We start from the raw sequence: 13,286 nt of genomic DNA, 5'->3' as shown, positions 1-13,286 counted from the left end.
CCAACAATTCGTTTAGAACCTTGGGAGATGCATATTAGGCTGTAAATCGTTATGAATCTGTAGAAAATGCAGTTTTGTAAGAAAAACGTAATGTTTTACTGGTAGATGCATTTTTGGCACGAACCCGACAGGGCAAGATAAGGATTCCCGTCAAGACTAGCACGACGGACACAACGTCTAACGACGTCAGGGCTTTAGAAAGAGGTCAGGTGGTAGAAGAGAGAAAGAGATTAGGGTAGAAGCTACAGTATAGATTTGAAAAGATTGTCATTAAGTGTCTTTGGAAAAAGTAGTGCACATCTTAATCTGAATAGCGGAAAAGTTTTGTGTTTGCTTTGCTTTTAATGGTTCCGACCGTCTATGTTAGGTAATTTAAACGAGAAAAATTATATAATTTAGAAATTTATTTTTGGTATAAATAATTTCAGAGAGAGGGGAAAATCTGTAAACTTTTTTGACAGAATGTTTTGTATGTATTTTCGGGTTGCTCTCTATTCCTGCGTGATCTTAATATATTAATTCTCTAGAACTGCTTCCGTGTTCGATATTCAGTTTCCGGATTCTACTTCATAGGAAATGAATTTAGTTTTCTACATTTGAAAGTTCCTGTCTATTGGGATTTAAAGTGAACATAAAAGGAACATTTTCAAGAGCCACGTTTTTACGAGTCAGACAAACGTTTCAGGGGGGGGGGGTCAAACCCCTACCCCCCCCTGTATACGGCCTTGATTTTCAGTTGGTAGTTAGTTCTGTTCTTGCCTTTTCCAAGTCAAGTCCTTATTTGTTATAAGTTTTACTTCTTTCTCTTTTGAACTATACTATATAAACTTCAGAAAATAGACCCATAGTTTGTAGCAAAAATGTATGCTCTGCCTCCTCTACGAGAACCAATACAACTTAAGTGATTTGGCTACGCCATAGAATAAAGTTATACACGAATATATACTTCGTATATATACTTACGCTGTGGGGTACGCTTACGTTCATTAGAGTACGGTACATAACTTTTAGTGCTTCGGCTACGTTTTGAAGTAAATAACTGAAGCGACTCGCTGCGCTTACCAAATTAAATCATACGCAAGCAAATATCAAGGTTTATGTTTTATTGGTAACTCGACCTTCTGTATGCTGTGATGGTGAATCCTTACCAAGGTAAGTTAGATCTAAATTTTGAAGCAACAGTGCGTGAGAGGTATGTCCTTTTGCTCCTTTTTTTAGTTAGTTTTATATAAGGTCAGTATGAACTTTTTGAACTTCACAGTCTATAATTATTCCTTAGGCTTTTTTCGTAATTTGTCGACTTTATCAGTAATCCAAAAACTACTTGAACATAATTAAATAATACATCATTATTCTATTTTCAGCAAAACCGCTGAAAATCAAGTCAGGACCAAAGAAATATTTATTAGCAAGCGGATAAAAAAAAAGAGAATTACACTAGGCCTTCTGAATAGTAGCGTCAATTTGTAAAATCAATAAGGGAAGTAAGTCGAATCGTTTGCTTTTTCAAATTTTCAATTAAAAAGGAAAAATAGGTAATTTTCAATGAAAACACCCCCCAAAAAGGTATTTTCTGAAATCTAAGAGAGGTGAAAAATACGTCCACTAAAATTAAAATCACTGTTCTGGAAAGCGTAATAAGGCATGATGAACTGTTAGCAAAGAGCAAACCTAACACTAATAACTTAAACTAAAAAGTGAGATAAAAAAAATAAATGAATCAGAAGAATCAACATTTTAGGCTGATTCCGACTATTCAAAATTCATTACACGTACTCGTCAAAAGTTGGACTTCTTGCAGGTACATTATTGAGATGAGCACGTACAAAAACCCTATACCAGAGGTTTCGAGTTCTTATCTACAAAATAACATATTTTTTTTCTGAGAATGTTTTTCATTGAGTAGTGGGAGTGAAGTATTTATTTGTTTCTTTGTTTGCTTGTTTTTATTCATTCGGTAATGATATTGAACCATTGTCGTAGGATATCGGCAAAGGGTTCATTTGAAAAAAAAAATCCAAGATAGTGTTCCTTTAAACTAACAGAATTAAATATTAACAGATTAACACATCAAATAATAGGAGTTAGCCCCTCTTGAACTTAAATAAAGATCGACTCGAAAATAAAGAACTACATCATATTTGTGCAACCTATACCTAGAAATTAGCCTACGTATGATATGATAACCTTTGCCTTTATGTTAAAGTATTACTTTTTCAAATTTTTGTATTTTCTAAACCAAAAGATTTCTTCCAGTTTTGAATTTTATGCTAAGAACAGATAAAAATTATAATTTTGGCTTCAGCTCATATCAAGAAAGAAAAAGTAATAGTTTTCATCTTTTGTTATTCTTAACTTATTTTGCCTTTGTTGTATTTGAATATGACATATATTTGTGATAACTTGGTTTACTCTTTTTTTTTCACCTTCTACCCTAGGTTCACCTTCTATCCTTGTGCATTACAAATAATAAAAGTTTGTTCTCGTTTTTCCAGCAGTAGATACAACACGGTAACTTGAAAAAGATATTTTACAGTTCTGATTTATTCCGCTGATTGGGAAGTGTAGGGAACAAAATGGGAAGAAAAAAAACTCATAAGGGATGGGAGCGTCTCAGGAACTGGTGAGCAGTGATTTTACTCATGAACACTGTATTAACATAAAAGGAGACGAAATGTTATAATTACAGTGAAATGTACGACAAAAATAAGAAATTGCTTTACCTTTCTTTTATACTACTACTACTAACAACTCACCGCAACACCAAGCCACCTGAGGCCAACACAGCTACGCACTCTCCTTCTCCAGCCCAGTCTATTTTTCCTCCCTTTTTTACGCCCGCCCATGAAGTTCCCATTTCGCTTAAATCTTTAATTATGACATCCTCCCACCCCAGACGAGGACGACCTACTTTCCCCTAAGCCCTAAGCGGATGGTTGAAAAGAAAAATTTTTGGCATCCCGTAATCTTTCATCCGCAAAACGTGCCCTAGTTACCTCAACCTTTCTTTCATAATAGCCCTAGAGAGCGGTATTGAACCACGTATTTCGTATAGCCTGTTGTTTGAAATACGCTCAGTCAGCCGTGTACCCAAAACAATCCTTAAGCAATTTCTCTAGAAAACATCTAGCAAATCTTCATCCGCTTTTCGGAGCGCCCATTCTTTAGAGCCATATTTGACCACTGTCATCACTGTGACATCCTTTCTTTTATGCCTCCATTGAATGAATTTACGCAGGAAGGGAGGCCCGTGCCATTCCATTTCCCCTACTTGGTATGACTTTCAATAATTTTGCATGATTTGCTTGCCTTTCAGGACTTTTTGTTTTTTTTTACTCTTCGCTGGAACAAAAAAAGAGACATTTATAGATTGCAAATTTTATGTTCTTTTTTATGGTTAAAGCTGTGATTGTGACAGTTCACCCCATACCGCCCTTATGGCCCATATAAAGCCGTACGCTGTATGCAAAAAAAACATAAAATAAAAATGGTATTGCAGTCGACCCTCGCTATCTCAAAATCCACGGGACTACGATTTTTATTCGTGTTACGTATTGTTCGACTTACGCATAGTTTAAGTTATAAAGGTCATTCTGCATAAAATTCGACTTATAACGGTATCAACGACTTATAACGACTTATAAAGTTTCAATAGACATTTAAAACCTCGAGGCCATTGAAAGAGGTAAATGAATAGCGGCATATCAGATACTTTGAAGTACCTGGCGCCGTGAATATTGGAATAAAAAAAAAATCAAATTATAGAGGCAAGCAAAATAAAAATATTAGTTACAGAGATAAAAAGTCCCTAAATTTACTCCCTACAACCACTACAAAGCTAAGAATAATTCTGTTAGTGTATTATAGACTTGACATAATTATCAAGACGTTACTTTCAAATAACAAATTTAGTTTGCTGGGAAATAAGACACCTGGACATTAACAGAATCTGATGTAGCGTTGCCTATAGCAAAGGCCATACGACTCCAATGTTTTATTATTTGTTTATTATTTTTTCCCAGAGGAACTTCATGTAGAAGGGGTCGTCGTAGAAACTTCAAAAGGAGCTCATTCGATTGGAAATCGAGAGTTCTAGTGCCCTTTTTAATAGTTGAAAGTGATTGGAGGGCCACTAGCCCCCCCCCCCACGCCCATCATTTCCCCAAACACATCCTATCAAAATTTTAAGATAGCCATTTGTTCAGCGTAGTTGATTTCCAGATAGAAAACATGTTTTTGAGGAGGACACTCCCCCACAACCCTCAGGGCAAGGGTTTAAGTTATGCCCTGGGGGCATATAAGGTCGTTATAGAAGGCGTTGTCGTAGAAACTTAAAAAAGGCTCATTCGATTGGAAATTCAAATGGCTAGTGCCCTTATTAATAGTTGAAAGTGATTGGAGGGCAACTAGCCCCCCCCCACGCCCATCAGTCCCCCAAACACATCCAATCAAAATTTTGAGATATCCATTTTGTTCAGTGTAGTTGATTTTAAGATAGAAAATATGTTTTTGAGAAGGACACTTCCCCACAACTCTCAAGGAAAGGGTTTGAAGTTATACCCTGGGGGTATATAAGGTTTTTATAGAAGGCGTTGTCGTAGAAACTTAAAAAAAGGCTCATTCGATTGGAAATTCAAAGGGCCAGTGCCCTTTTTAATAGTAGAAAATGATTGCAGGGCAACTAACCCCCCCCACGCCCATCATTCCCCCAAACCCCTCCCTTCCAAATTTTGAGATAGCCATTTTGTTCAGCGTAGTTGATTTTCAGATAGAAAATATGTTTTTGAGGAGGACACTCCCCAACAACCATCAGGGCAAGGGTTGTAAGTTATGTCCTGGGGGCATATAAGGCTTTTTATAGAAGGCGTTATCGTAGAAACTTCAAAAAAGGCTCATTCAATTGCAAATTTAAAGGGCTAGTGTCCTTTTTAGTAGTTAAAAGTGATTAGAGGGCAACTAACCCCCCCCCCCACCCATGCCCATCATTCCCCCAAACAAATCCAATAAAAATTTTGAGATAGCCATTTTGTTCAGCGTAGTTGATTTCCAGACAGAAGATATGTTTTTGAGGAGGAAACTCCCCCCCCCAAACCCTTAGGGCAAGGGTTTTAAGTTATGCCCTGGGGGCATATAAGGCTTTTATAGAAGGCGGTGTCGTAGAAAATTCAAAAAAGGCTCATATGATTGGAAATTAAAAGGGCTAGTGTCCTTTTTAATAGTCAAAAGTGATTTGAGGACAACTAACCCCCCTCTCATGCCCACCTTTTCCCCAAACACATCCAATCAAAATTTTGAGTCAGCCATTTTATTAAACTTAGTTTAAGTTCTGGAAATTAGGTCTTTGAGGATGACAACTCCCCCACAGCCCTCAGGGCAAGGGTTGTAAGTTATGCCCTGGGGGCATATAAAATAGAAGGCGTTGTCGTAGAAACTTCAAAACAGGCTCATCCGGTTGGAAATTCAAAGGGCAAGTCCCCTTTTTAATAGTCTAAAGTGTTTGGAGGGCAACTAGCCCCTCCCCCCCCACGCCCATCATTTTTCCAAACACATCCAATCAAAATTTTGAGATAACCATTTTGTTCAGCGTAGTTGATTTCCACATAGAAAATGTGTTTTTTAGGAGGACACTCCCCCACAACCTTCAGGGCAAAGGTTTTAAGTTATGCCCCGGGGGCATATAAGGTTTTTATAGAAGGTGTTGTCGTAGAAACTTCAAAAAAGGCTCATCCGATTGGAAATTCAAAGGGCTAGTGCCCTTTTTAATAGTCCAAAGTGATTAGAGGGCAAATAGCCCCCCCACGCCCAACAGTCCCCCAAACACATCTAATCAAAATTTTGTGATTGCTATTTTGTTCAGTGTAGTTGATTTTCCGATAGAAAATATGTTTTGAGGAGGACACTCCCCCACAACCCTCAAGTCAAGGGTTTTAAGTTATATCCTGGGGGTATATAAGGTTTTTAAAGAAGACGGTGTCGTAGAAACTTCAAAAAAGGCTCATTCGATTGGAAATTGAAAGGGCTAGTCCTCTTTTTAATAGTCGAAAGGGATTTGAGGACAACTAACCCCCCTCTCATGACCACCTTTTCTCCAAACACATCCAATCAAAATTTTGAGACGGCCATTTTATTAAACGTAGTTTAAGTTCTGGAAATTAGGTCTTTGAGGATGACAACTCCCCCGCAGCCATCAAGACAAGGGTTGTAAGTTATGCCCCGGTGGCATATAAAATAGAAGGCGTTGTCGTAGAAACTTCAAAACAGGCTCATTCGATTGGAAAGTCAAAGGGCAAATCCCCTTTTTAATAGTCTAAAGTGTTTGGAGGGCAACTAGCCCCTCCCCCCCACGCCCATCATTTTTCCAAACACATCCAATCAAAATTTTGAGATAACTATTTTGTTCAGCGTAGTTGATTTCCACATAAAAAATGTGTTTTTTAGGAGGACACTCCCCCACAACCTTCAGGGCAAAGGTTTTAAGCTATGCCCTGGGGACATAGAAGGTGTTGTCGTAGAAACTTCAAAAATGGGTCATTTGAAGGGAAATTCAAAGGGTTAGTGCGCTATTTAATAGTCGAAAGTGATTGGTGGGCAACTAGCCCCCCCCCCCCCCCACCCACGCCCATAATTCCGCAAACACATCCAATCAAAATTTTGAGATCGCCATTTTGTTCAACGTAGTTAATTTCCTGATAGAAAATATGTTTTTGAGGAGGAAACTCCCCCACAACCCTTAGGGCAAGGGTTTTAAGCTATGCCCTGGGGGCATATAAGGTTTTTATAAAAGGTCTTGTCGTAAAAACTTCAAAACAGGCTCATTCGATTGGAAATTCAAAGGGCTAGTGCCCTTTTTAATAGTCGAAAGTGATTGGAGGGTAAATAGCCCCCCCCCCCCACGCCCAACAGTCCACCAAACACATCCAATCAAAAATTTTAGATTGCTATTTTGTTCAGTGTAGTTGATTTTCCGATAGAAAATATGTTTTGAGGAGGACACTCCCCCACAACCCTCAAGACAAGGGTTTTAAGTTATACCCTGGGGTCATATAAGGTTTTTAAAGAAGGCGGTGTCGTAGAAACTTAAAAAAAGGCTCATTCGATTGCAAATTGAAAGGGCTAATCCCCTTTTTAATAGTCGAAAGTGATTTGAGGATAACTAACTCCCCTCTCACGCCCACCTTTTCCCCAAACACATCGAATCAAAATTTTGAGATAACCATTTTGTTTAACATAGTTTCAAGTTCTGGAAATTAGGTCTTTGAAGATGACAACCCCCCTATAGCCCTCAGGGCAAGGGTTGTAAGTTATTCCCTGGGGGCATATAAGGTTTTGTATAGACAACATTGTCGTAGAAACTTCAGAAAGGGCTCATTAGATTGGAAATTTAAATGGCTAGTTCGCTTTTTAATATTCGAAGGTGATTCTAAAGGAACTTACACCCCTTCCACGCACACCATTTCCCCAAACACATCCAATCAAAATTTTGGTATAGCCATTATGTTCAACGTAGTTGAAAGTTATAGAAATTATATGTTTGAGCAGGACCATCCATCGACAGTCTTTAGGGACAAGGGTTATAAATTATGCTCTTGGGTATATATGGTTCTTATGGAAGAAATGCTCGTATAAACTTCAGAGAGGGCTCATTTGATTGGAAATTGAAAGTTCTAGTTCAGTTTTTAAGCGTCAAAAGATATCGGAGGGTAACCAGAACCCCCTCCCCCTCCAAGCCCTTTTTTCCCAAATGTATCCAATAAAAATTTTAAGATAGCTATTTTGTTAAAAATAGTTCAAAGACTCCGGTGTCGAAACAACCCTCCAGGGCCCGGGTGCAGGCATTGTAAGTTATGCCCTGGAGGCATATATGGTTCTTATGGAAGTGATGCCCGTATTAACTTCAAAGAGGGATCATTTGATTGGAAATCGAAAGTTCTTGTTCATTTTTTAAGAGTCAAGAGATTGGAGGGCACCTAGCCCCCCCCCCCCCCACCCTTACGCCCTTTTTTCCTCAAACCCATCCGATAAGAACTTTGATATACCTATTTTTTTAAATAGTTCAAAGACCATATAACGAAAACTCAGGGGTCAATACAGCCCCCCAGGGCCCGATGGCAGGTGTTGTAAGTTATGCCCTTGGGGAATATAGGGTTCTTATTGAAGGGATGATTGTATAAAATTCAGAGATGGTTCATTTGATTGGAAATTGAAAGTTCTAGTTAAGTTTTTTCCAGTCAAAAGATATTGGAGGGCAACTAGCCCCCCACGCCCCTTTCCCCCGTATGCATCCAATAATAATTTTGAGATAGGCATTAAGTCAAAAAAATTTCAAAAGTCAGATAACAAAAACTCAGATGTCGTCACAACCCCCCAGGGCCTGGGGGTAGGCGTTGTAAGTTATATTCTGTGGATATATATGGTTCTTATATAAAGGATAATCGTATAAACTTCAGAGAGGGCTCATTTGATTGAAAATAGATAGCTCTAGTTCACTTTTAAAGAGTCAAAAGAGACAGAAGATTAATCTAGTCTCCCCACGCCCTTTTTCCCCAAACCCATCTGATAAAAATTTTGAGATAGCAATTTTGTGAAAAATAGTTTAAACATCAGCTAATAAAAATTCCGAGGTTGACACAAACCCATTTTTTCACTTTGATATTGTTACTATGATATCAGTTTTAATACTTTGATGAATATTTGTTTTTTTTTTAATTTGATTTTGAAATAAGGAATTTTTAAAAATTTGAAATTTTTTGCAATCAGAAACGAACAAAAATTGATGAAAAAAAAACTTTCCGAAAAATAAGTTTTGCAAGGAAAAGTAAAGGCCATTTTAAACTGAAGCTCAGCAATTAAAGCTTAAGCTATTAAAGAATAAATGAAACCCAAAACGAACAGAAATTAAATAAGCAATCATAGCAAAAACATACAACAAGTAATATTATAAATGAATAAATAGATCTTAAAGCGAGTAATGATTAGATTGAGTATGAATATCAAGCTTAAAATGAAGAAAAATACCTTCCTATTGAAGTATAAATGAAACTTAAAACGAACGGAAATTAAATAAACAATCAATGCAAACAAACATACAATAGATATTAATGTAAATTAATAAATAAATCTTAAAACGAGTGAAACTTAAAATTGAATGCGCAAATCAAGCTTGAACCGAACAAAAAATCACCACAAAAAAGAGTTTGGGTATGACCTCCTTCTCTCACTGTAAAAGTCTAAAACCTACTGCGTCATTGGCGCTTTACTAAAAACTATATGCGTCTTGAACAGTCTTGGAAAGTATAAACAACATCAAATTGAATATTTGATGAATAAAGATATTAATTGTTGAAAGATCCATCAGTTCAAGAATTTATTTCACTGTAATTGTGTTTTTATTTTCAGTACTTAAAGAAGTGGAAAAGAAAATATTTGTAATATGATTCATTTTCAATTAAGTCCGAATGACGTAGTAGGCTTTTGGTTTTTATTTACAGTTAAGGAGGGGGCAGTATCCAAACTCTTGTTTGTAGTGAAATTTAATTCGTCTCGTACAACTTTAGAAAGAACTAATAAATTAAACTGAATATTTGATTTATAATGATATTAATTGCTGAAAGCTCGTCAGTTCAAAATTTTACTATAATTTTAATATTTATTTTCAGTATTAAATATAAAAGAAAATATTTGTAATAAAATAAAGTTTAAAATGGCCCTTACTTTTCTTTGAAAAACTTGTTTTTCGGAAAGTTTTTTTTTAATTAATGTTAAACAAAATTAATGAATATGAAAGTTTATATGTTGCAACCTGCCTACCCGGGTTTCCACTAACAGAGTACCGTTGAAAAAACTTCTAGATACAGAGGTAAACTACTTGTGGAGCCAAAGTGAAAATTAAAATGATGACTTACGTACTGAATGTTGAGTTATAGAGGTAATTTTCGAGTCACTTCGACTTACAGAGGTCAAATGTAACAGCAAAAATAATTGGAGTTATGTATGTATATTTTCTTCGGCAGGTTTTTCCAAGGGAATTGGAAATAACTTAAGATATCGAAAATTTTGAGTTGCCGAGGTTGGGGTTATCGAGAGTCGACTGTACTTGTTAGAGCGGAGTTACAAAGATCTACAATAGGGTTTTGTTATATGCTGAATCTGACTCTGTTATTTCTATCAATATCGCTTGACCATTCGACGCGTTTTCCCACTTTCTTTAAAATCAGGTGAATTTCTCGGGCTTGTATTTATTGATGAGGAACAATAAACTTAATGAGTTTTATTTATTCGGAATCTGTATAAGAAAAACAATTATTTTATTGTATCCATGGTTGTCAAAATTTTGTTTTCTAAAAATAGTGACAGAAGTACATCGGAAAAGATCCACCTTTCCATTAGAGATAAACATTCCCCTTCCCCCAAAAAAGAAAGTTTTTGTCTACGCATTTGATCCGGTGTTTTCACTTTGGATCTCATCATCTATGGAGGGCATACAATGTTTTGAGAAGGAGAGAGAAAAGAAGAGATTGAGCAGGGGGAGACTACTATCACTGGCAAAATTACTGAAAGAATAAACTCCTTTTTTTGTAGATCACAAGGAAAATAATTAAATATGTTCGTTAAGGTTAATTCTATACTGAACTTTTGATGTCCAAAGGTTTAAAATATTTGCAAGAATTTGGGTTCAGCTCTCATATAGTTTTGAAATCAATTCCAAAATAATTCAAAATTTATCAATTTTAATCAACTAGATTAAACTGATGTTTCTCAGTTTCAACCAGTTAAGTAGATTAATAGTTAGAATAGCCTTTATTTTTTTTTTGCGGGTGATGCTATGACGAGGAGTTCGTATTTTTAGTAATTACTATTAAATGCATTACATTTAAGAGTCTTTAATCACTCCAGCTAAAAGAAAGGAAATCTTATGCACGTATTTTCTTCTTAGAAACTGGAGAAAAGCCAAGGGATTCAAGGGAACTCCCCTAAAACTTGAGCTTTAACGCAGACAATATTAACATTTTATGAAGGATGGGGGAAGGTGGAGGGTGTTGAACCATATTAACCCAATTATTGCGCACGCATTCCAAATAAACTTACCCACTGAAATAAATTATTCAAGTAACTTGTTTTTACACGGTAGAAAAACCGTGTCACTTCTCCCGTTTTATGCTGGAGATGGAGATATTCAGATTTAATGAAGTTTACTTCATTAGAAAGTGTTTTTTTATTGAAAGGAACAGAATTTTCTTATTTAATTCTGGGAAGGGCAGTCCCTAAAAATGTTATAGTAAATTTGGAAAAAGTTAAAAATCTCCCAAAAGAAAGCATTTTTTGAGTTATTTTTTAAGATTTTGGGATTCCTCTTTTGTGCTAGCACCCTTGATTAAGAATCTTGCCGATACAGGATACATATTAATTGTGTTACTCGTTGATTGAATAGAAAACGCTTTGCTTAACATTTTGTTAGGGATTTATATATACATATATATATATATATATATATATATATATATATATATATATATATATATATATATATATATATATATATATATATATATATATATATTTAATACTTCTTCTCGTTAACTTTTCAAACTGTCGGCACATTAAGACCCCTTTGGGATTTTTACCGAAATAACTTTGGGGGTTTGTTGTAGTACTGGAAATATTGGTCAAATATTCCCATGGAAAAAAATGAAAAACTCAAACGACGCCGAGGGTCACAAAATGTCTTTGAGGTACCGAAAAATCTGAAGACAAAGATTGAACTTCCCATACTATGTAAGGATTTGAACCTAAACAGTAAACATAGACCAAGATATAATTGTGTAAAAGAAATGTAAATCAACAATGAATTAAAGATGGCCCGGAGAAAATCATCAACAACTTGGTTTAATTTTTGTTGCCCTTTTTTATGTTGCCACATTGGAATTTTTGTTGCCCATGACCATTATAATACTAAATATAGTTTCTATTGCAGGAATAAATCTAAAATCTACCTTGGGAAACAAATACATGGTCAAGCGTCAAATGTGGAACATTCATCATCTTTACACGGTTCCTTTACGGGCGCTTCTATTTCGTTTGATGTTTCCGGTGAAGCTGTAGTCATTTTGACTTGGAAGAATATTAGTTATATAAATTTTAGTGTCTATTCAAATTCCGAAACTGCTAATTATTTTGATATATCAGTTCCTCCTGACAGGAATTGTAATGTAAATCCAAAGCATATACTTTATGAGTTTATGCTTGCAATTCAGCACCTGGTGAGTCACAAAGATCACAAGTCCTATCTGAAACTGAGAACCGTCGATAACACCGGATTGCGACAAGAGTGCATACTAACCTGTGACGTACACGGAAAAAAAATATTGGTGAGCCCCCAATCCTCGTCATGACTGTTCGGAAATATTTAGACACATTCATTGATGTCGGTGAAGGTAAAAAAAAAGAACAAAATAGCCCATTGCGAGGGGACAATCAATTTAAAAGCTATTTGGTGGATTTATGGCCTCTAGAAAGGAATTTTCCTCCCTCAGTGAAATATTGGGAGTTTTTGGTGTCAAGATTATGTCACCTAGAATTTTCATGCGCATAGAGCGCCGGCTTCGCAGTGCTTGGATGGATCAGCTTACTAGCATTTTAGAAGAAAATGGAATCATTGAAGTTAGCTATCCATGAAGATCGATACAAAAATCACTTACTGGACTAAAGTAGTATGCGATAGAAGTTGGAATAACCGAAGTAAAGGCCATGATTATAGTGAAAAAGGGTGTGTTGCTGTCATCATGTGATCATTGATTGATTTAACGGGAAATTACTGTATGTTGGCATTGAAAATAAGTATTCATACATATGTTTTGCCCCAAGGAAATGTAAAAAGACTCATGTGGACCACATATGCTTTCTAAACTACAACAAGTCATCCAAGAGTCTGGAAACCCAAATTCTGTTGGAGGGATTCTGTGCAAGTGGATAAATGCACAGCCTCAGTCTCCAATATTTAGAATATATTGAGGCGGTGACTCAGCTTTTTATAAACTGGGACAAAGTGATCCCTATTGGATGCACATCCAAAAGTAGGAATGTGTAAATCGTGTTGCAAAAAAACTACAGCCAGTTGCAGTACAGTACCTTCGCGGAAAGCAAATTTCCACATCAAAACAGTGATCCCACCATGTCAGAATAAGCGCTGCTAGCCTGTCCTATTTTATGGGCCCAGAATGACATGCAAAGACCAGGAAAAATATGTTTGCATTGAACCTTTGCAAGATAACAAAAACCTATGGAATCAA

The 13,286-nt window shown here is 36.1% G+C and overlaps 1 protein-coding gene across 1 annotated transcript in view; it reads left to right on the top strand.

The window, feature by feature from the left end:
• The first annotated feature begins 1,133 nt into the window (after positions 1-1,133).
• The window catches only part of LOC148938992 (facilitated trehalose transporter Tret1-like), a 124,741-nt gene continuing 112,588 nt past the window's right edge, over positions 1,134-13,286 (top strand). Inside the window, exons 1-2 of the mRNA XM_089107382.1 lie at positions 1,134-1,192; positions 11,972-12,257. Coding sequence (XP_088963508.1) covers positions 1,134-1,192; positions 11,972-12,257 — 345 coding nt within the window. The remainder of the gene's footprint in view (positions 1,193-11,971; positions 12,258-13,286) is intronic.

The sequence above is a fragment of the Artemia sp. Qi Xiang Cuo genome, unplaced genomic scaffold, assembly GCF_049724085.1.
Source record: "Artemia sp. Qi Xiang Cuo unplaced genomic scaffold, ASM4972408v1 HiC_scaffold_23, whole genome shotgun sequence".
In the NCBI taxonomy this organism is placed as follows: Eukaryota; Metazoa; Arthropoda; class Branchiopoda; order Anostraca; family Artemiidae; genus Artemia; species Artemia sp. Qi Xiang Cuo.
This window is presented reverse-complemented; position numbering and strand designations above follow the sequence as displayed.